Source organism: Canis aureus, chromosome X (genome assembly GCF_053574225.1).
Source record: "Canis aureus isolate CA01 chromosome X, VMU_Caureus_v.1.0, whole genome shotgun sequence".
Lineage (NCBI taxonomy): Eukaryota > Metazoa > Chordata > Mammalia > Carnivora > Canidae > Canis > Canis aureus.
The window spans coordinates 47,746,063-47,768,730 of record NC_135649.1 but is presented as its reverse complement, the minus strand read 5'-3'; the positions used below and the strand labels follow the sequence as shown (position 1 = coordinate 47,768,730).

General features: G+C 42.9%; 1 protein-coding gene and 1 pseudogene across 3 annotated transcripts; one reads left to right on the top strand and one right to left on the bottom strand.

The window, feature by feature from the left end:
- Nucleotides 1-430: 430 nt before the first annotated feature.
- Nucleotides 431-16,455, top strand: GPRASP3 (G protein-coupled receptor associated sorting protein family member 3). 3 transcript variants are annotated; one of them, XM_077889218.1, is made up of 5 exons: nt 431-587; nt 665-822; nt 12,411-12,511; nt 12,913-12,987; nt 13,734-16,455. In XM_077889218.1, exon 5 carries the CDS (start codon nt 14,023-14,025, stop codon nt 15,673-15,675), a length of 1,653 nt encoding a protein of 550 aa, XP_077745344.1. In that variant the 5' UTR covers nt 431-587; nt 665-822; nt 12,411-12,511; nt 12,913-12,987; nt 13,734-14,022; the 3' UTR covers nt 15,676-16,455. The 3 variants fall into 3 exon arrangements, with proteins under 3 accessions (XP_077745344.1, XP_077745346.1, XP_077745345.1); XM_077889220.1 differs by lacking the exon at nt 431-587 and having other exon boundaries at nt 609-822; XM_077889219.1 differs by lacking the exons at nt 431-587; nt 665-822 and adding an exon at nt 10,270-10,550.
- Nucleotides 11,262-13,813, bottom strand: LOC144308856 (histone H2B type 2-K1 pseudogene; annotated as a pseudogene).
- Nucleotides 16,456-22,668: the final 6,213 nt, after the last annotated feature.

Below are 22,668 nucleotides of genomic sequence, written 5' to 3'. Positions count from 1 at the left end.
GATTCTGGTATGCAAGGTCTACCGAGGTAGGGCAAAGTGGCAGTTTTGCCCACCTTCACAAACCACAAGCATTAACAGGGGTCTTCCTGGTAGTGGACATTGGAGTTTGAATGTTTTGCTTATCAATACTTTTCAAGACATTCTGCGTGTATGTGTGTGTGTGTGTGCCTGTGTGTGTGTGTTAATGTGTCGCCCGAGTATCATACAGAATAATAAAAATCCTTTCGTCTCCAATCTCCTCACCGAGTATTCCTCACCATCCCTGTGCTCCTAACAGAGCAAGGCCCAGGTCTAGCATTAGGGCTGGCAGCTCTGGCTCCAAATCCAGTCTGCCTTCAGCTCTCTATCTTCACCAGGGACCGGAGCTTCAGATTCTTCGAGCAAGCATCTCAACCTCAGGGTCAGAAGAGTCCGCCATTCGTGCTGCAGGGCTGTGGCAGACAAGCTGACTGACCGCGCGGTCACGTGAGGCTGGTGGTGGGTCACGTGACCACGCTCTCACTTGGGCAAGCACAGGGGTGTGCAGCGCGGACAAGGCAGGAAGGACATACACTTGACGAGTGACAGACTACAATTTGAGAGGAGCGGTAGGATGTTGTGGTGGGTGGGTGGGTGTCCCTGGGTGTCCCTCCATGCTGCACTAACTTGGAAACGAATTTCTCAGGCGACCAGAATTACAGCGTTTGCTGGTAGAGGGCACAGCCCGTCAGCCTATTGCCAGCGTCTTAGCCGGGTTCAGTCTTTCGCCCAGGAGCTCAAGAGGCAGGAAGTCATCTTGTGCGAGGCGGACGTGGAGAGAAGCAGCGGTTGCTGTTGGAGGAGGTGGGTGCGAGGCCGGGGAAATGGCATCCGTGGCAGGTGGTGGCTGAGACTATTAGGTGTGGGGGCCGGAAGTGCCTGGGACCCTCCTGCTCTCTGCTGTCTCCTGCCCTCTGAACACCCCTCCCCCACACCTAGCCTCCCTGCCCAGCTCTGTGTGACTCTTTCTATTGTGGGTGAGGGAGGTGGACACACGGAGGGAGGTGGCTACAGAGGAGCCCAGAGAGAGGAAATGGTGAAGTGACAATTTCTGAACTCAGGCGCTGGATCTGGAAAGTGGTTGTGAGAATGGTGTTGGGGCCTAGGGCAAGCTGCCCCAAAATGTGCCATTTGGGCATGCGGATTATTTAGAGCTGAAAATAATTGAGGCCCAAAAGATTGAGGAGGAAACTTTGACCTTCCCCACCAACTACCTAAAAAGAATTTAGGTTGAGAACCTGCTCCAGGAAGAGAGCTACCACCATAGATAACTACAGTATGATATCAACTAGGGGTGGTTGACAGGGAGGAATTTAGTAAAGTATGTGTTAAAATTCCTTTCTATGCCCCATTGTTTCTGCATGGCCCCACTAACATTTGTTTACCAAAGTTTAATTCTTTCCTGTTTTGAATTGCGTTCCTTCCCTTTGAAGTCCCAAATCCCTACCCTTTCTCTTAGTTAGGTATGACAAACTTGCCTCATTTTTTTGACTGTCTTTGGAATCTCATGTTTATGTGGGTTCCCTCTATGTGTGAAGTTAAATTTTATTTTCTCCTGTTAATCTGTATCATCAATTGGATTCTTACTCCAGCTAGACAAATCTTGAAAGGTACAGAAAAAAAATTTCCTCAATAATGGGAACTGTGAGCTACGCTTCTTTCCTCTCGCCTGTTGGCACTCACTCTCTACTGCCTATCTTTCTTCCAGACATTGAGGATGGCTGAGACCAGATCAAGATTGGGGGAAGGTGCAGGATAAAGAGGCAGGGTTACATCTGCCTTATACTTCAAGGTTCCAGGTTCTAAAAGATGCAGGAATATAATGAACCACAATCTGATCAGCTCTAGGGAAGGGAAAGGGGAACAGACTCAGGAGGAAGGAACCTAGATGCTTCAGGCCCTTTACATGGAATTTCTTATTGGGGTACCACCAAGTTCCTTAACTCCCAAGATGATCCTTGGATCTTAGCCCCAGGCAGCAGCTCCTTCCCATCGAGGAGCACAGAAGTTGCTATTTGATCTGAGGCTCCCTACCCCTGCTGTCCTGAGCCTCAGAGGCAGTTCTTTCTGGGAACCACTGACAGAAACCATTTTATGGATGGTCTCTATGTTTCCCTTTGTAGACACTTCGTTCTCTTCCTTGTGATTTGTTCTTTGCTCATTTCTTTTTTTTTTTTCTTTGCTCGTTTCTTAGGGCCTTTTCTTTTGGTCTCATCCTGGGTACCTGCCCTTGGTAAATCCTTGACATTTTGGTTCCCTTGATGCATCCACTGGCTACAGATGCAGTTTAAGAAGGCATTGCCAGGAAGTAATGAGTTTTCCCAAGCCCTGTTATATCCTTATTTTATATTCAGTGTAGAGTTGAAACCATGCTAAGTTAATACTTCAGGCCATCCTGTTTACATTTAAAAGCTAGGATTGAGCAGTGGGCATGTGGGGTAAAATTACAGAGATCAAGGCCTGGCACTACCTCCTCCTCTCTTCCTTCTTGCCTGCTTGGTAATAACAAATATTCTCTTCCCCCCTCTTTCCAGAACTCTGATAATATAAGCGTTGGGTCCATTGTTCAGATTATAGTCTTTCTCCTCAAGCTCTGTTTTCCCGTCTGTGTGTTTTTAGAATTTGACAAAAGAGAATACCTCAAACATAGTGTGCTATAAGAAAGAATATATTTAACCTTTATCCCTGGTTCCTGGCACAGAGATTCAAGAAACCTACATATTTCTTGAATGATGGGAGTGTATTTGTTATGATAACGTGACTTTTGGTGGGCCCCTAGATAGGATCAGGATGCGGGCTGGTCACCAGTAGGACCAACCCTGTGACTAGAGTTGGAACTTTAAGTAAGCTGGAATTCTCAGAGAGAGGAGGAGGGCTGGATTTTAGGTTCAGTCATGTGGCCTGTGATTTAATGGATCCTATCTGTATAACAAAACTCCAATGAACACTTAGGGCTCCATGGGGCTTCCTGATTGGTAAAAACACTAATACCCAGGGAGGTTGATGTGGCATGACTCCATAGGAACAGGGCTTGGAAGCTGTGTGTCTGAGACCCTTCCAGACCTTGTTCTATATGTATCTTTTATAATAAAACTGTAATTCCAGTATAGAACTTTTAGTGAGTTCTGTGAGTTCTGGTAAATTATCAAACCTGAAGGGGTCATGAGAGACCCTAAATTTATAACTGATCACTCAGAAGTATGAGAGGCCCCCATGACTTGTAATTGATCTGAAATGGGGCAGTATTGTTGAGGATTGAGGACTGCACCCTTAAACCTGTGGAGTCTGATGCTAACTCCAGGTAGTTGGTGTCAAAGAATTGATGTCAGAACAATGGTGTCACATGTCCCTATTTTTAGCAGCCATCCCTAGATTAATATCTGTCTCTGATCCTATGTATCATATATAAACAAGTTAAAATGAAGGAGGCAGAGGCCACCAGTATATTATGGTTGAAAAAAAGTAGCATGTGTTTTTTGTGGCAAGCTGCACAATTCAAATGATTTTTAAACTTCTCTATACACATGATGGGATGAGCACTGGGTGTTATACTATATCTTGGAAAATTGAATTTAAATTTAAAAAATGAGAAAAAGAAATAAAGTTCTCTATAATTTCTATATATTTTTTAAAATTAGAGCTCCCTCAACCAAGTATTCCTGTTGGGAGTGCTGTTATTTGGGGAACTTCACATTGTGGCCTGGCTGGATACCTCTAAGTCCCATGTGCAACTTGAAGCAGATACTTAGCCAGTTAATACCTGTGGATTTTTTCAGTCTTGGCCAAAGGGTGGGGTAAGTGTGATATGTGTGTTTATGTGTGTGTGTGTCCCCAAGTATGAAGATGATTATCTCTGTTCTGATCACTCCTTGTGTATGACTTTTAGGGGAGAGGATCATCCATCAGTTTTTTCCTGGGGTGTAATTGAAGTAAAAACCTCATCATTCATATGGCCCTTTTGTTTCTGCCCCTTTTCTGGATTAATATTATGGGCTATCTCAAGTAATACCACTTTAATATCATTAAAATGTCACTTGACTTGAAATGTTGCTGCCTGGGGATAAAATTAGAGCAGATTTGTCATCACTCCAGTCATGAAAGAAAGGTATCTTTTTATAGTACAGCTGGACTGTTATCACTTACTGGCACTCTACTCTGCCCCTAGTTTTAAAAGAGCAACCTTCAATGGAATATCATCTATAAAATACTATCAGGTTCTCTATGGAGAGTTTCAAGGCCCTGCACCCTTCCATACAATTCTACCTTTCTATCTCCATCTCCCAACACATTCTTCCAAGTCAGGGCCAGGACTAGAATTAGATAATGACACAGTTTATTTTTTTTTTTAATTTTTATTTATTTATGATAGTCAGAGAGAGACGGAGAGAGGCAGAGACACAGGCAGAGGGAAAAGCAGGCTCCATGCACCGGGAACCCGACGTGGGATTTGATCCCGGGTCTCCAGGATCGCGCCCTGGGCCAAAGGCAGGCGCCAAACCACTGCGCCACCCAGGGATCCCTTTTTTTTTTTTTTTTTAATTTTTATTTATTTATGATAGTCAGAGAGAGACGGAGAGAGGCAGAGACACAGGCAGAGGGAGAATGACACAGTTTAAAGAGGCAGTCACTCTCAGATGCTTCACACTAGTCTAAGTCCTTCTCCACTTTGCCTGCACTCAACCCACATTGGACTATCTGCTTTTGGCCAACCCAACTATACTTTGTGCTTTACTCCTTCTGTGACTTTCCCCACACTACTCCATCAATCTTTAATGCTCTTGTAACCATTTCTGTGCCTGTGGGAACATAATCATCCTTTTAGGCTCAGTCTCAAATGTTAGGGTTTGAAGTCTTTCTGATACCCTCACCCTTACTCTTTGCATGATGGTAGGAAGTAATCCCTCCATCCTTTATACTTATATAGTATTTTATTTGGCCCTGTTTTAGCATTTGTTACTTTATATCATATATTGGAGTCTTTTTTAATTTTTTTTTATTTATGATAGTCATACAGAGAGAGAGAGAAAGACAGAGACATAGGCAGAGGGAGAAGCAGGCTCCATGCACCGGGAGCCTGATGTGGGATTCGATCCCGGGTCTCCAGGATCGCGCCCTGGGCCAAAGGCAGGCGCCAAACCGCTGTGCCACCCAGGGATCCTATTGGAGTCTTTTTTATGAGTAAGATAGAACTATTGTTGAAGGACAGGTAGATAGAAGAAGAAATTTGAAATCTAGAAGTATGAATCAAACCCGTCTGACCACAATGCTTGAGCCTTTTACTACTTATAATAGTAATTATAATTAGTAATTATTGTTAGTGTTAAGGTTTATCAGGTGCTTTGTAAGAGCCAGATACTCTTCTAAGGGTTCTAAATGTATTAACTTATTTCATCTTCAAAACAAACTTATGGAGTAGGTGCTATTGTTGCTTCCATTCTACAAATGAGGAAGCTGAGGCACGGACTGGTTAAACTACTTACCCAAGCTCACTGAATTGGTTAACACAGTTGCTGAGATTCAAACCATGGTAGGTGGAATCTAGAGCTGGTATGCGTTAGCATTATACTATATCTATATTCCTCTAGTGCTAATTATCAGTAAAAGCTGCCATCATCACCATCCCTATCTTCATCATCAGGTTTTGTTTCTTAAAGCCTGTGGCAAAATACTTTATTCATTGTAAAGAAACTTAAGTTTGAGTGTTATTAGACTTCTTGTCCCTTATCTCCTTCTTCCTGTGTATCAACCTACTCCAGCTTTTCCTTCCTTCTCAATTTAATGGTCCCTCATGGTCCATCATTTTCACTACTCACCTATCTCATCCTCTAGTGCCTGGCAAAGTCTCAATTGATAAATCCTAAATATTCACCTCTTCTTATACCCATGTTGCTTAGTGCAGTGCACCTGGGGAGAGTTAACCAAATTTTTCCAACTGTTGACACTATGAGTTTGTCCTTCTTGACCTCACTACAGTGCCCTGGATTGAAAGCAGACAATCTCTAATGTCTACATTATGGATATTTCACAAGAGTGCATTTCACACAATGACTCTCTGATCTGAAACTAACTGAGCTCAGGTACTTAATGTACTTCTGAGCTCCTTAGATAAGGAAAGGCTTGGGTTTTCTGCCGGAAGCTTTCCTTTTCAATATAGAACAGAAGCCCATCACAGTTGTCAGACCTCTAGCGATCATTAGGCAAGGTGTTTGGAATCTACAGTTTTCCTTTCACGTGGAAACACGAGTTTCTGACACAGGTTTTAAGATGTAGGTGCTCACTGGCAGGCAAAAGTCAGGAACTATTGCTCATTGAAAAGTGGTTTTGTGCCTGAGCATACATATCATTTAGGATTTTTCTATTTTCATATAACAAGGAACTCAACTAAAACAAACTTAATAAGGAAATTATCATCCACAGATTGGAAGTATTGAGGCAGAGCAGCCTTGATGGTTGTTTGATTCAGCTATGGACTCCACTTTTTTTCCATCTCTTTCTTCTGCTATTCACAATATCAACTGTTCTAAAGCTAGAACCTTGGTAGCTGCAACACTTGCAGGTGTCGAGCAACTTCCTGAGAAAGAAAAGGAGACAAGCCTTCCTGATGGCCTTTTCTTATGAGTGAGGGCACTTTCCTCAGAAGTCCTTCTGCAGGGATCTCTGGGTGGCGCAGCGGTTTGGTGCCTGCCTTTGGCCCAGGGCGCGATCCTGGAGACCCGGGATCGAATCCCACATCAGGCTCCCGGTGCATGGAGCCTGCTTCCCCCTCTGCCTATGTCTCTGCCTCTCTCTCTCTGTGACTATCATAAATAAATAAAAATTAAAAAAAAATAAAAAAAATTAAAAAAGAAGTCCTTCTGCAATCTTCCCCTAATGCCTGATTGAGTAGAGTTATATCACCACCCCTCCCTGAACTAGGGAGTACGACGGGGATGGATTACCCCTCGAGCAAGCCGACTCACCCCTGGAAGTGGGATCAGCCCCCCTTTGCTACATGACTACAAGGAGCGGGGAGGCAAACATGGCATTCTTCTAGTAAGGGGCTATGGTAAGCAATACAGTATACAAAATACTGAGGTTACAGTGACAAAGAGCACAGTAGCAATATCTCATCAGTTACGACCACTAAAAGCCACCATGGAGTTCTCACCTATTCTTTAAAAATATTTTATTTATTTATTCATGACAGAGAAAGAGACATAGGCAGAGGGAGAAGCAGGATCCTAGGGAGCCTGATGTGGGACTCAATCCCAGGACTTCGGGATCACGACCTGAGCCAAAGACAGATAGATGCTCAACCACTGAGCCACCCAGGCACCCCAAGTTCTCATCTATTCATTTTGAGTTTCCACAGCCTATCTCATAATATGACCGGATCACAATTTTAAAAGGAACTAGAAAGACCTGATACATGCAGGTGTTTCACACTATCAGATACTTCCTAATTTAGTGTGCACGAGAATCCTGTGAAGTAGTTATAAACAGCCTTTTATATAGACATTAAGTACTTTTTCCAACATGACACAAATAGTGAATGGTAAAGTCTCTCTTCAGTTTTTGCCTGGCTCTAAAGTCTGGCCAAGTTCCAGAGTAGAGCCTAGAAGACAAAGATCTTACGCTACCATCCAGGCGCATTTTAAAAAGTGCTTTTGGAACTCAGAAACTGGCCATTCTAGTCTAAGGAAGCACTTAGTAGTATAGTGCAGTGCCTCTTGGTGGTGGTAGTGGTGGTGATAAAGATGACTTTTTTCCTCCCAGGGTTAAGTCACAGTTGCTCAGACCTCACCACCAAGAACTTTGATTTTGGAAGTCTAACTCTAATCTGCATTGGATCCAGGTTATGAACTTAGGGGCTGAGATGCCAGGTTCAGGGAACCATATAAATATTCTATACCTGGGAAGGGAAAGAGCCAGTATTTACGAAACAGCTCAGTTTTCAAGGGCAACTTTATTCCAAGATCGAATATACAGCTAAAAGGAAGAGGACAAATGCTGTGTTCACTGGTCTTTAGCTACCCCATTAAAATCTATAGGCCAGACTTCCAGGTTCAGTTAGGACATGTAAAGAACTTGGAAATCATTGCTCCTGTACTTCTAAACAGGAAATAAAAAGCTGAACAAACTGAGAATCAATGACTTATCTTAGGCCCATAAAATAACTGAGGTTACAGGGCAAATAATCACCCCAAATTCTGGAGAAAAGACAAATCTGGAGAGGCACAGCCTATCTCTCCTTACATAGAACAGAAAATGTTAGAAATATAAACATGTGAGAACACTTAAATGGTAATTTTGACAAATTACTAGAGACTGGATGTGGAATAGTTTGAGAGTGAGAAACCCCATGGGGACTTATAGGCTTAGAGATTTAGTGGGCTTTACCCTCTAGGAATTCCAGCAAGTTCTCACAAGTGAACATCCCAGAAAGATCCCCATGGCTGTGGGAGGGGAAAATACACTCTTGTGAATATACCATGAACCATCTCTGTGATAAAGGCCTACTAGTGAAAAAGTCTTTCCCTGAGCCTTATCTCGGCTGAGGAAAAGGCATTCTTCCTATCCAGCCCACTTTAGCCTTCCATTCTTACATAAGGAAGAGAAAGAAGCTAAGAAACACTTGTGAAGGTAATAGCCTAGGGACACAGGCCCACAAAACACTGATTTTTAATCATAAGATTATAGAACACTTGCTTTCCTCCACACATTATCACATTGCTAACAAGCCTCCAATGTCATAACAGTAGAGTATAGCTAAAGGAGTTGCAAGAAGTAGACTCTGCAAGGAGTAATTAGGAAAGCCCAAAGTTTGGAGGGGAGATAAAAATAAGGACACGAGGAATTTGAAGACCATAGCACTTAGAACTACAGCAAACATTACCCACAGCCCAACTACTAATCAGCAAAACTTAAAACTTCTTGCTAAACGTCTGTTCACCTCAAATCCTATCACCCAATGCAACATATTCAGTTTTTTTTAAGTTTTTATTTATTTATTCATGAGAGACACACAGAGGCAGAGACACAGGCAGAGGGAGAAGCAGGCTCCATCCAAGGAGCCCAATGCGGGACTCCATCCCGGGTCTCCAGGATCACGCCCTGGGCTGAAGGCAGCGCTAAACCGCTGAGCCACCCCGTCTGCCCCATATTCAGTTTTCAACACAAAATTATAAGGCATGCTAAAAAGAAAGAAAAAAGCCCGTTTTGAGGATACAAAGCTAGCCATCAGAACCAGACTCAGATATAATTCAGATTTTGGAAGTACATGATAGGGAATTTAAAATAAGAATGCTTAATATATTAACAGCTGTAATGGATAAACTAGACAAGTGTGTATGGCAAGTGGCTGAGATCCAAGCTGGTTCTAATCCCTGCCACATTTCCACACTGTCGAAGATCGTGAGAGCTTGGATGGGACTGCAAGAGACTTGATAGCCCAGTTGAAGAGGAGCCAGGACCAGCCCGGCACCGGGCCACGGGGGCAACAGACAGGAAAGATCGTATGACCCAGTGCGGGTCCTGATAGGGAAAAAAACGGCCCTCCTTCTTGGGCAACTAACTGTGAGGACCGCGAAATGGCAAAGCATGTTACCGTTTTTTTTTTTTTTTTTTTAATAAATTAATTTTTTATTGGTGTTCAATTTACCAACATACAGAATAACACCCAGTGCTCATCCCGTCCATGTTACCGGTTTGAATGAGGCGGGGAAAACAGCAGTGTGGCAGAAAGAATGGGCGCAGAGCAGTGGTTGGTTTGCTCAGGTTACAGGTGTGTAGATCGCCTTGCATTAGAAAAGGCGCAGTGGTGAGGCCTCCATGGGAACCCCCGCCCACCTTCCTCCCTTCCGTGGCCCCGCGAAGCAATGAAGGAAAGGGCCACCCCAGGACCTCCGGGGCAGTCTGGGCTTAGGTCGTCTCTCCCCTTGCAGCCTGCTGTCCTGACAGCCCCTCGCCCACCAGCCTCGAGTGAGGGTGGCGGACGGAATGGGGGAGGGGGGCAGGCAGACGGTGAGCAGTCTGGGGGCTCTCCCACACCGAGGGGCGGTTGATATCCATCCGCTGCTGCCTGCAGCGCACTTTCTCCGCCCTTCCCCCCCCGTCCCCCTCACCCCCGGTCTCTCGATGCTAGCCCCCACCGCTAACGGTCCCCCGGTCCCACATATCGCGGTGCCAGCAGTGAGGGGGTGGTCGCCGCCGAGGTCTGTCTGCAGAGGCGGGCTGCTGTGAGCCCGCCCCTTAGGCTGGGGCTCCTCCCGGCCCCGCCCCCTCTGGGTCGGAACTAGGGTGGGCCGGGGAGGGGGCGTCGAGCCCATTCGTGCCGTATCCCTCCGCCCCCCTTCCCGACACCCTCGCCGCGAGCGTTTCGTGCCGCATCCTGCGCAGCCCCTGCCCAGTTTGGTGCGGCAGCGCGGGGGGGGTGGGTGGGGGGGGGCGGGACGCCTCTTTGCAATTGTGGCCGCACGCAAGGCGGTGGGAATCCGGGTGAGGAGCTCTGAGAGGAGCGGGAGCCCAACGACCGGCACCTTGAGCCTGTGAAGGCAAGTGGGGCTGTCGTGGGGTGGGGGAGGCGGGGAGGCCCCCACTGTCGCCCGCTTCCAGCCCTCCCGGACCCCAGACCCTGGCAGCCTGGCAAAGAGGAGGCGACCCGGTCGTAGCTGGTGCCTGAGAGAGGTGCGCAGCGCCACGGGACCCCTGGCGAGGAGAGGCGACGACCCGCGCGGGCCGGGCCCAGGGCACGGGGCTGGCCGGAGAGGCTGGCTCCCTCGGATCCTGTGGAGACGAACTGCGCCCTCCACTCCGCAGCCACCTTTCCAGGGACCCGCGACCCGCCCTCGACGGTGCCTGTGCCGGGGGAGAGCTCTGGGGGGAGGCTGCCGAGGAAGAAATGGCGGAGCGGGTGCTGGGGTGGGGGGCGCCCAGGGAAGCCGCCGGGGCGGGAGAGGGGGGCGGCGTCCGAGCGCTGTGCCCCGCTGGCGGGAGCGGGTGGCGGGTGGAGTTGGCCACTCCGGGCCCTGATTCTGGAAAGGGCCCTATTGGGCCCGCGCCGCGGGTGCCGTCCCTTACCACAGGCGGCTGATTGATGCCAAAGTCTTCTCTCTGCGCGGTAGGTCTGGCGCATTAAGAAAAGGGCAGTTGAGTGGGTACATTATGAAGACATCAAAATGAAATGTTTATCCACCTCATAATACAGTATATGCCTTCCATACTTCTATTTTGCACCCTTAACTGGGTGCAAAACCCTTTTTGTTTGTTTTTTGGGAGCATCTTACTCTTTATTAATGGAAGTCCCTGGGTCACTTGGAGCTGGTGTACTTGGTGACGGCCTTGGTGCCATCAGATACAGCATGCTTGGCCAGCTCTCCGGGCAGCAGCAGATGCACCGCTGTCTGGACCTCCCGGGATGTCAGTGTGGTCCGGCCCGAGTATTGGGCCAGCCGGGCAGCCTCGCCAGCCAGCCGTTCAAACACATCGTTCACAAATGAGTTCATGATGCTCATGGCCTTGGAAGAGATGCCGATGTCCGGGTGCACCTGCTTTAGCACCTTGTAGATATACATCGAGTAGGTTTCCTTGCGCCGGCTACGCTTTTTGGACTTCTTATCGCCAGAACCATGGCCCCTGCGGCCCCCGGACTGCGGCTGCAAGGAAATGACAGGAAGAGGAGTAGATCACCTTTTACTGGAAGGGTCCCTGTAAGGAAACAGTATGGTATTAATTCACCTTTCTCTTCCAGGATTCTTTTTTTATTTTCCAACATTCCATCCCACTTTAATATGTTGAGGTGTGGGAATGGGTCAGAATAGAGGGGAATGTTTTCTGATGGGTCAATTTAGAACCTATGACATTTATGCTTCTTTTTTTTTATTTTTTTATTTATTTTTTTAAAATTTTTTTTAAATTTTTTTTAATTTTTATTTATTTATTTACGATAGTCACAGAGAGAGAGAGAGAGAGAGGCAGAGACACAGGCAGAGGGAGAAGCAGGCTCCACGCACCGGGAGCCCGATGCGGGACTCGATCCCGGGTCTCCAGGATCGCGCCCTGGGCCAAAGGCAGGCGCCAAACCGCTGCGCCACCCAGGGATCCCTATTTTTTTTTCTTATTTATGATAGTCACACACAGAGAGAAAGAGGCAGAGACACAGGCAGAGGGAGAAGCAGGCTCCATGCACTGGGAGCCCGACATGGGATTCGATCCCGAGTTTCCAGGATCGCGCCCTGGGCCAAAGGCAGGCGCCAAACCGCTGCGCCACCCAGGGATCCCTATACTTACTTCTTGATTCTTCAACAGGTGGTGTTAGGACCTGAATTCTGGGAATCTATTAACCTGGTATTTTCCTGCTGTTGTCAATATATTCTCTTGGTGTTTTGCATTCATGCTCCTCCTCCTTTTTTCAGGATGTGACTCTTCTCCAGCTAAAGACCTGTTGTTTGGTGGGAAGGATAGGAGTCCCTGAGGATCCCTGCTGTGTGGGCTGGCTGGCATAGGTTGCAATGAGGTAGGGTCTATGTATGCATGGGGAAAAGTAAGGGGCAGGGGTATGCAAAGATGGTATTGAAATAATAGTCACTATTACCTTCACTGATGGCTCTCTAAATACAATTGCCTACAATACACTATCCACTCTTGCATCTCATTTTGTTCAGGGAACGAGATGTGGTCTCTGCTGGGAAAATGACAGAACTAAAAATTGGGAGGAAGTATAATGAGACAAGCTGCTGGTCTTAGGGGAATGGATGCAGAATCATTTGGTAGGAGCAGACAGGGAGACTTTTAACTTGGCCTCAAGTAAACAGATATACGTGTTAGAACACTTGTCATGGGTGTTGGGCTAGCTCAGTCTCTTCTATTTTTTTCTCTTTTGCCTTTTTATCTATTCTTAAGTTTGTTTCTTTATAGGTTCCTGTAGAAATTTGTAGATAGTTGTCCACTTTGAATTAAGCAAGAGAACGAAACTATTCATTTGGATCCAAGGTGAGTGTAAGCATGAGTACCCCTATTGATTGGGGAGGGAAATAGGCTTTTGGCAAGTAGGTAAGACCAGATCATATCTTGAAGCCATTTGTCTTCCAACTTTCCAGACACTTCTATCTTCACATTTGTTTATAGGAAATGGGAATAAGTTAAGCCAGGATTTTGCTTATATGGTAACTGATACCCAGGAAATGGCATGGCAAGCCATGAGGAGGACCAAGGAGGCTAGAAACATTATATAACCAAAGTTTTAGGTTTGGAAAGGCATATATTAGGTTTAGAATCCAGAGTATATGTCTATTTACCAAATACTCAAAATTCCAGCCCTCCTGTATACCTCCTGTCCATAGGTCAGCCTGTACATCAGCTATAGGGCTTATTGTTCCTGGAAGTAAGAAAGGGGGAGAAAATTGCACTAGATGAGTATGGGTTTGTGTGAAGCCTATCTGGGGATAGACCTGTAGAGTATAGTGGTATATACCAAAGCGGCTGGATGTTAGGCTCTTTCACTTTCAGGAAGCTTTTCCATTATCACTGCTCCAGTGTGATATAGAGAAAACAGTGTGTTAGTGCCTGGGCAGTACATTGTTGGGCATTAGGGGGAGTGTGGAAGGGATAAAATGAGGTAGCAGAGTTTTCTACTATTCTACCACACAATTCATCTTTATTTTCTCATGCCTTATGTGGCTATCTGCATAGAGAATCACAGTTGGAAGTGACTTAAAGCTCATTTTCTTCCACCTCAGGTTCATCTCCAGTGGTGGCTGTAGTGGCCTTGGAGTGGCAGATCATCACCTTCAACAGGTCTGCACTCAGGAACCATCATCTTCACTCAGGCTGAATGCCTCTGTCTTCTCTCTGTATCATTCACAGAGGCTGTGTGTTGGAAAAGGGGACTGTGTGACTGCTGAGCTGATGACTAACTCTTGCTACAAAGTTTATGTCTGACCCAGTCAGAGTGTTGAGACATTGACCTGCAACACAAGAACCAAGGCCAAGATTATACAGGGCTATCTGTATAACTGGTCTTCAACCATGACTGGGGCTAAGAATGAGGGTAGAAACAAAGCCAAAACTCAAAAACGGGCCAGTTTACAAGCTGAAGCAAAGAGGGAGGCTACTGGCGTAGTCAGACCTGTAGCCAAGACCCAGGACAAAGCAATAGCCAAGCCAGGGTCTCAAGCTGATGCAGCGGCAGCCATGAAGGCAAAGTCTAAGAACAAGATTGTTACTGAGAGAAGGGAAAGAGCCCTGGCAGATTTCAGTCCCAAAGCTAGAGATGAGGCCACTAAAGTATCTGGGATTTGTTCTGTGGCTGAGGCTAATGCTGAGACCAAGTCCACATGTAAAGATAAGGCTGGTATTGGGACCTGGTTTTGGACTGGGGAAGAGGCTAATGTTGGTTCCTGGTTTTGGGATGGAGAAGAGGCTAGTAATCGTTCGAGTGCTAAGGATGAAGGTAAAGCTGGTATTGGTTCCCCGTCCTGTGCTGAAAAGTTAGAGTCTGTGGCTGAGGCTAGCTGCAAAGCTAAGCAAGGGACTGAGGAGGAGGAGGAAGAAAACGTTATTGGAAACTGGTTTTGGGATGGAGATGAAACTAGTTTTGACCCTAATCCTAGACCTGTGAGCAGGATAGTTAGGCCCCAGCCTGTGGATGAAATTAATGAAAAAAATAGGCCTAAGGACTGGTCTGAGGTAACTATCTGGCCTAAAGCCCCTGCTGTAACTCCAGCAGTGTTAGGATTTAGATCCCAAGTCCCATTTGAGACAAAGCCTCCTTCATATATTGTCCTGGCCTCAGCTGAGGAAAATGCCCATTCTTTGCCTGTGGCAACAACATGCCCTTCTAGGAGCACTACTTCGTGCTCACAGCCTGTCCCAGAGTACCCATTTGGTTCTGACCCTTGCATCCAGACCATAGAGGAGATTAGACGCCAAATCAGGATCAGGGAAATGAATGGGATTAAGCCATTTGCTTGCCCTTGCAAAATGGAATGCTACATGGATTCTGAGGAATTTGAAAAACTTGTTACCTTACTTAAGTCAACTACTGATCCTCTCATTCATAAAATAGCTCAAATTGCAATGGGGATCATTAATGTTCACCCCTTTGCCCAAGAGTTTATTAATGAGGTGGGTGTCGTGACGCTTATTGAAAGCTTGCTCAGTTTTCCTTCCTCTGAAATCAGAAAAAAGGCCATAATTACTCTGAATCCCCCTTCTGGGGATGAGAGACAACGCAAGATTGAATTACATGTTAAGCATATGTGTAAGGAAACCATGTCTTTTCCCTTGAACTCACCGGGACAGCAATCTGGATTAAGGATACTAGGGCAACTGACTACTGATTTTGACCATCACCACATTGTTGCCAATTACTTTTCAGAGCTTTTCCACTTGCTATCCTTGGGTAATCGTAAAACCAGAAATCTTGTTTTAAAAGTACTTTTGAATATGTCTGAAAATCCAGCTGCAGCCAGAGACATGATCAATGCAAAGGCCTTAGCAGCTTTAAAACTCATCTTTAACCAGAAAGAGGCAAAAGCCAATCTCGTTAGTGCTGTGGCCATATTTATTAACATAAAGGAGCATATCAGAAAGGGTTCAATTGTAGTTGTCGATCACATGAGTTATAATACGCTGATGGCCATTTTCCGTGAAGTTAAAGTAATTATTGAAACAATGTAAAATGAGCCAGAAATAAGATAATAAGAAATAATAATAATATTAGTCTTTGAACAATCTCCAAAGTCTAATTGGCTCTTCCTAAAGAGCCTTGCATAATGTTTTGATTATTACAGTATGTACATTATAAATTACATCTTTAACATGATGTTACCTGCCACAGTCTCTAGGTTTGAGCCAGACCATTTTTGAGATACCAATGAATATTGCATTGTAACCTGAAAACATCTGTTGATTTTTATCTTGTTTTTTTTTTATCTTGTGTAGATGGGTAACTTTAACATTTTACTTAAGATAGTGAACCAGTTCATCTTAAGTAGGCTAACTTGTTCATTAATATTTGCTTAAATCCATTTGTGGCTTCAAGTGGCAAAACGGAAAAAAATACTGATTATGTAATCTCGTTGCAGAAATAAAGCATATGTACACAAAAAGATAACTAACAGCACTCACATACATCCATACACCTACACATTCATTGCTGAATGTGCACTCAACTTGTAAAGAAGGCAGGAGTTGCTATAGGCTGTTTGATATAAGAGGAATTACTATTTTTCACTTATTCTACCTTCATCAGATAACTCATGGTAGAAATTACAACTGCTGATGCAAGCTGAAGAGAATGTCTCAGTGTGTGAAAATATTAGGTTATATGCTTTGAGGTTTTTCAATAGTTAAACTAAAACAAGATCATACTGTAAGTACTGTTTGTAACTTGCTTTCCCCCCCCAACTGTATATTGTGAGCATCTTTCCATGTCAATAAATGTGCTTCTGTAACATATTTTTGAATCATTTAATGTTTCTTTGCTATTAATGATTAGCACATAGTGCCCCAGTGTTTCATTGCATATCCCTCTTAATAATATGTACATATTTTTTCTTTTGGGAAAACAAGAGTCTGGTATTCTGCAACCTGCCTCATCTTTACAATTATCTTTCTAACTTGGTATTATGCAGATCTGCCACAAGATTTTTACTTAATAGCTTTATTAAGGTACAATCAACATATATTGATCCATACATATTTAAAATATACAATCTTAGGGCTCTTGGGTGGCTCATTTGGTTAAATGACTGACTTTTGATTTCAGCTCAGGTTATGATCTCAGGGTCATGAGATCAAGCCCAGCATTGGACTCCACACTGAGTGTGGAGCCTGCTTAAGATTCTCTCCTCCCTTTGCCCCACCCCTCTGTGTTCTCTCTAAATAAAATATGTATAATTTAATACAGTTTCACACATAGGTGAAACTATCACCACGGTCGAGATATTGAACATCAACCCCCCCCAGAATTTCTTCATGCCCCTTTTAATCCCTCCCACCCTTCCCCATGTCTCCCCACCGCCAGGCAACCACTGATTTGTTTTTTGATAATATAGAATTGTTTTCATTTTTTGTAATTTTATAATTTTATACAAATGGAACAATACAGAATGTATGGGGGGAGTGGTCAGAAGTGTATGGCTTCTTTTACTCGGCATAATTATTTGAGACCCATCCATGTTGTTACGTGTATTAATAGTTCATTGCTTTGTATTTCCGAGTAGTCCACTATATGGTTATATCACAGCTTATCCGTTTACCAGTTGATGGAGATTTTGGGTTGTTTCCAGATTTTGGGCTATTACAAATAAAGCTGCTATGGGCATTTGTATACAACTCTTCCTCTGGATATGTGCTTTTCTTTTCTTTTGGGTAAATACCTAGGAATGGAATGGCTAGACCATATGGTAGGTATACATTTAACTTACATTTCCAGAGTGGTTGTACTATTTTACATTCATGCAACAGTGTTAGAGTTCTGATTTCTCCACATGCTTTTTAACACTTAATATGGTCAGTCTTTTAATTTTAGCCATATGTCATTGTAGTTCTTTTTTTAAATTTTAGTGCAGTTGACATTCAATAGTATATTAGTTTTAGGTGTATAACATAGTGATTCAACATTTATATGTTACAAAATGATCACCATGATAAGTCTAGCTACCATCTGTCACCATATAAAATTGTTAAATATTTACTAAATTCTCTATACTGTACATTCTGTCCTTGTGTCTTTATAACTGGATGTTTGTACGTTCTAATCCCCTTCTCCTATTTTGTCCATTCCCTTCCTACTCCCGCCCCTCTGGCAACCACCAGATTATTCTCTGTATCTATGAGTCTGTTTCTGTTTTGTTCATTTATTTCTTAGGTTCCACGTATAAGTGAAACCATATAGTATTTGACTTTCTCTGTCTAATTTTACTTAAAATATTTTTAGGTCCATCCATGTTGTCAAGAATGGCAAGATTTCATACTGTTGTATGACTGAATAAATAATCCATTGTATATATGTCACATCTTTATTATCTATCAATGGACACAGGTTGCTTTCATATCATGGCTATTGTAAATAATGCTGCAGTGAACATAGAAATGCATGTATCTTTTTGAATTAGTGTCATTTTCCTCAGATAAATACCCAGAAGTGGAATTGCTGGATTGAATGATAGTTCTATTTTCATTTTTTTGAGAACCCTCCATACTGTTCCATAGTAGCCACCATTTTGCATTCCCACAAACAGTGCAAGAAGTTTCTCTTTTCTCCACATCCTTACCAATATGGTTTATTTCTCTTTGATACTAGCCATTCTGACAGGTGTAAACTGATGCTGTGGTTTTGATTTGCATTTCCCCAGTGATCAGTAATGTTGAGCAACTTATGTTGGCCATCTGTACATCTTTGGAGAAATGTCTGTTCAGGTCCTCTGCCTATCTTTTAATTGGATTGTGTTTTGTTTTTTAAATATTGAATTGTATGAGTTTTCTTTATATACTTGGGTTATTAGCCCCTTATCAGTCTTATCATTTACAGATATCTTTTCCCATTCAGTAGATTGTCTTTTCATTCTTTTGATGGTTTCCTTTGCTGTGCAAAAGCTTTGTTTGATGTAGTTCCATTAGCTTATTTTTGTTTTCCTTGAGAAAATAGATCCAAAAAAATATTGCTCAGACTGATACCCAAGATGTACTGACTCTGTTTTCATTCTCATTTGCAGTTAGAATTTGCATTTCTCTAATAATGATGTTGAACATCTTTTCATATGCATATTTGCCATCCATATATCTTGAGTGAAGTTTATGTAAATGTTTTGCTCTTTTTTAACTGGGTGGTTCATTTTTATTGTTGATTTGTAAGCATTGGTTTTACATTTACTGGATACAAGTTTATTACCGGATATATGTTTTACAAATAGTTTATCCTAGTCTATGCATTGCTTTTTTACTCTTAAAAAGGACTTTTGAAGAATAGAGGTTTTAAATTTTGATGAACAGTTCTTTTACCAGTTGTATTTTGCTGTTGCATATGAGAAACAATCCCCTAAGCAAGGTCACAAAGATTTTATATGCTAAAAGTTTTATAGTTTTAGGTTTCACATTTAGGTCTGATCCATTTTGAGATTTTATGTATTGCCTAAGTCATAAGTTAAAGTTCATTTTTTGGCATAGTGATGACATCCAATTGTTGCAGTATCACTTGCTTAAGAGACTTCTTTCAATCTCTTAAGTTCTCTTTGTTGCATCTTTGTCAAAAAATCAGTTGTCCCCATACGTATGGATCTGTTTCTGGACTCTATTCCGTTGCATTGATCTACTTGTGTATCTTGATTGCAGTACCATGCTGTCTTGATTACTGTAGCTTTATAATGTCTTGAAATCAGGCAGCATGAGCTCTTTAACTCTGTTGTTTTTCAAAGTTATTTTGATTATTTTTACTTTTGCTTTTCCATATAAATTTTAGAATCTGCTTATCCATTTCTACAAAAACTCTAGCTGGGATTTTGATTTATATAGTTTTAAATTAATAGACTAAGGAGAACTAACGTCTTAATAATATTGAATCTTCTGACCCATGAACAAAATAGATCTACTTATTTAGGTCTCCTTTAATTTCTCTTGGCAGCATTTTGTAGTTATGCAACATACTTTTTAGCATATTCTTTCATATTCATATTTTTCCTGTGAAAATTGATGTATCTCTGTTTATATCATCATGCCTGTTTGAATATTTCTGTATGATAAATTATTTGAAGTGGAACTTCTTTGTCAAAGATCATGAATGGCAATGCTCTCCAGCCAAAAACCACCAGGAATATGCCTGTAATTGAACAAGTTTGGTTACAAAGAGAAAGAACATGTACCATGGCAAATCATCTGGTACTCCAATAAGAGGGTTTTAGAAATGACTTCTAGGATTCAGACTTAGGTGATTCAGGGGACAGTTTAAGGGAGTGAGGCTTCACTGTAGATTGAAAGTTGTCAGGAAGCTTGAGTAATCAAAGCATGATTTGGTATCTAAAATCTTACTCTACAAACGGGGAAGACAAGGCTGGGGCTAAAATTGTGATAGGTAAAGAAGCAGAAATCACTCATATCAGCCAGAATGAGGGGATATTTAGTTATTTTTGTGATTTGAACAATGTCTCCAAGTGTTCATACATGATTACACAGTGGTCATGTTTTTCTCTTGATACATCACAGTAATAGAGTGACCTTATCTGATATTAATGTCCTGTGAAGTTGTTTATTTTCAACAAGAGAACACCAAGGCTTGGCTGTGAGTGCCAGGCCAGCTCCTAGATGTCAGGGACTGCTTTTCTTACAGATATTTACAAATTTTGATATATGCTGGCCAGAGATACCTGGGTGGCTCAGTGGTTGAGCGTGACTTCAGCTCAGGGCATGATCCCGGAGTCCCGGGATTGAGTCCCACATCAGGCTCCTTGCATGATGCTTGCTTCTCCTCCCTCTGCCTATGTCTCTGCCTCTCTCTCTCTCTCTCTCATGAATAAATCAATAAATAAATCTCTAAAGAAAAAGATATATGTTGGCCAACTGATTTCTAAAATATATCCCCTCAACCCATGAAGCATGAATGTCTGTTTCTTCATATACTTGCTAACACTCATCAATATTATTAGTCTTTGTTGGGATCCCTGGGTGGCGCAGCGGTTTGGCTGCAGACACATGCAGAAGAATGAAATTGGGCAGCCCCGGTGACCCAGCAGTTTAGCACTGCCTTCAGCCCGGGGTGTGATCCTGGGGACCCGGGATCGTGTCCCACGCTGGGCTCCCTGCATGGAGCCTGCTTCTTCCTCTGCCTGTGTCTCTGCCTCATTCTCTCTCTCTCTGTGACTGTCACAAATAAATAAAAAAAAAAACAGTTTATTAGTCTTTGTTACTCTGAGAGGCAAAAAAAAATCTTTTTTATAACATTTTAAAGTTTACATAATATTCCATAATTCCATAACATTCATAATATAAGTCTATATTATTTTGGATTAAATCTAGAGATATGAGGATGGGCCCCATCACTTAATAGGAAGGGAGCAGAATATATACATGTATGTATCACTTTCCCTATTTTACATATGCCCCCTCATTGCTATTCTTCCCATGTGATCTTCAGACTCAGGCCCTCACAAGTACCACCACCACTTGACACCCAGAAAAGTTGTATCACCTTACACTTTGTGAACTAAATTTAAAAGAGAAGAGTGAAGAGTTTAGATATGCTGACATTGTGTTAAAGAATTTTATCCTGAATTGTATTATGGACACACACTAATATAACACTGTATGTTAATTATACCTCAATAAAAAGTATTTTAAAATATGTCAGGAATGGACAAAATGCCCAGTATGTCAGCAATGGTTGGGGGTAAGAGTGATGCAGGAAGCAATAATGTGTTTCCAGATGCTTTCCTTTGAATCAAGAAGATGCTATCCCCTCCTCCTTGATGATGAAATGTCATTTTAATATAAAAATGGAAGATGAATGGAAGATGAATTGGAGAGTATGGTCAACTGGGCCCACACTATATTATGTAGCTTTCTTTTTTATACTTATTTAAAGTCAATTAGTTAACGTATCGTGTATTATTAGTTTCAGATGTAGAGTTCAGTAATTCATCACTTGAATATAACACCCAGTGCTCATCACACCATGTGGCCTCCTTAATGCCCATCACCTGGTTACCCTACACCCCTGCACCTCCCCTCCAGCAATCCTCAGCTTGTTTCCTATAGTTAAGAGTCTCTTATGGTTTGTATCCCTCTCTGATTTCATCTTATTTTATTTTCTACTCTCTACCCTGTGATCCTGTTTTGTTTCTTAAATTCTACATATGAGTGAAACCATATGATAATTGTCTTTCTCTGATTGCCTTATTTTGCTGAGCATAATATCCTCTAGTTCCAACCACATCGATATAAATGGTAAGGTTTCATCCTTTTGATGGCTGAGTAATATTCCATTGTATATGTATACCACATCCTTATCTATTCATCTGTTGATGGACATCTGGGCTCTTTCCATAGTTTGGCTATTGTGGACATTGCTACTATTAACATCGGGGTGCATGTGCCCCTTCAGATCACAACGTTTGTATCCTTTGGATAAATACCTAGTAGTGCAGTTGCTGGGTAATAGGGTAGCTCTATTTTCAACTTCTTGAGGAACCTCTGTATTGTTTTCCAGAATGGCTGCACCAGCTTAAGTTCCCACCAACAGTATAAGAGGGTTTCCCTTTCTCCACATCCTTGCCAACATTTGTTGTTTCCTTTCTTGTTAATTTTAGCCATTCTAACTGGTTTAAAGCTGTATCTCATTGTGGTTTTGATTTGTACTTCTCTGATAAACAAGGGATTTGAAACATTTTTTCATGTGTCTGTTGGCCATGTCTTCTTTTTTTAAAATTTATTCATGAGAAACAGAGAGACAGAGAGGTAGAGACACAGGCAGAGGGAGAAGCAGGCTCCATGCAGGGAGCCTGATGACTGGATCCTGGGTCTCCAGGATCATGCCCTGGGCCCAAGGCGGCTCTAAACCGCTGAGCCACCCAGGCTGCCCTATCTTCTTTGGAGAAATGTCTGTTCATGTCTTCCGCCCATTTCTTGACTGGATTATTTGTTTTTTTGTGTGTTGAGTTTGATGAGTTTATTATATAT

What these genes read in the sequence shown, in the direction of transcription:
- GPRASP3 (XM_077889218.1), top strand. Translation starts at nt 14,023, where the DNA reads ATGACTGGGGCTAAGAATGAGGGTAGAAACAAAGCCAAAACTCAAAAA.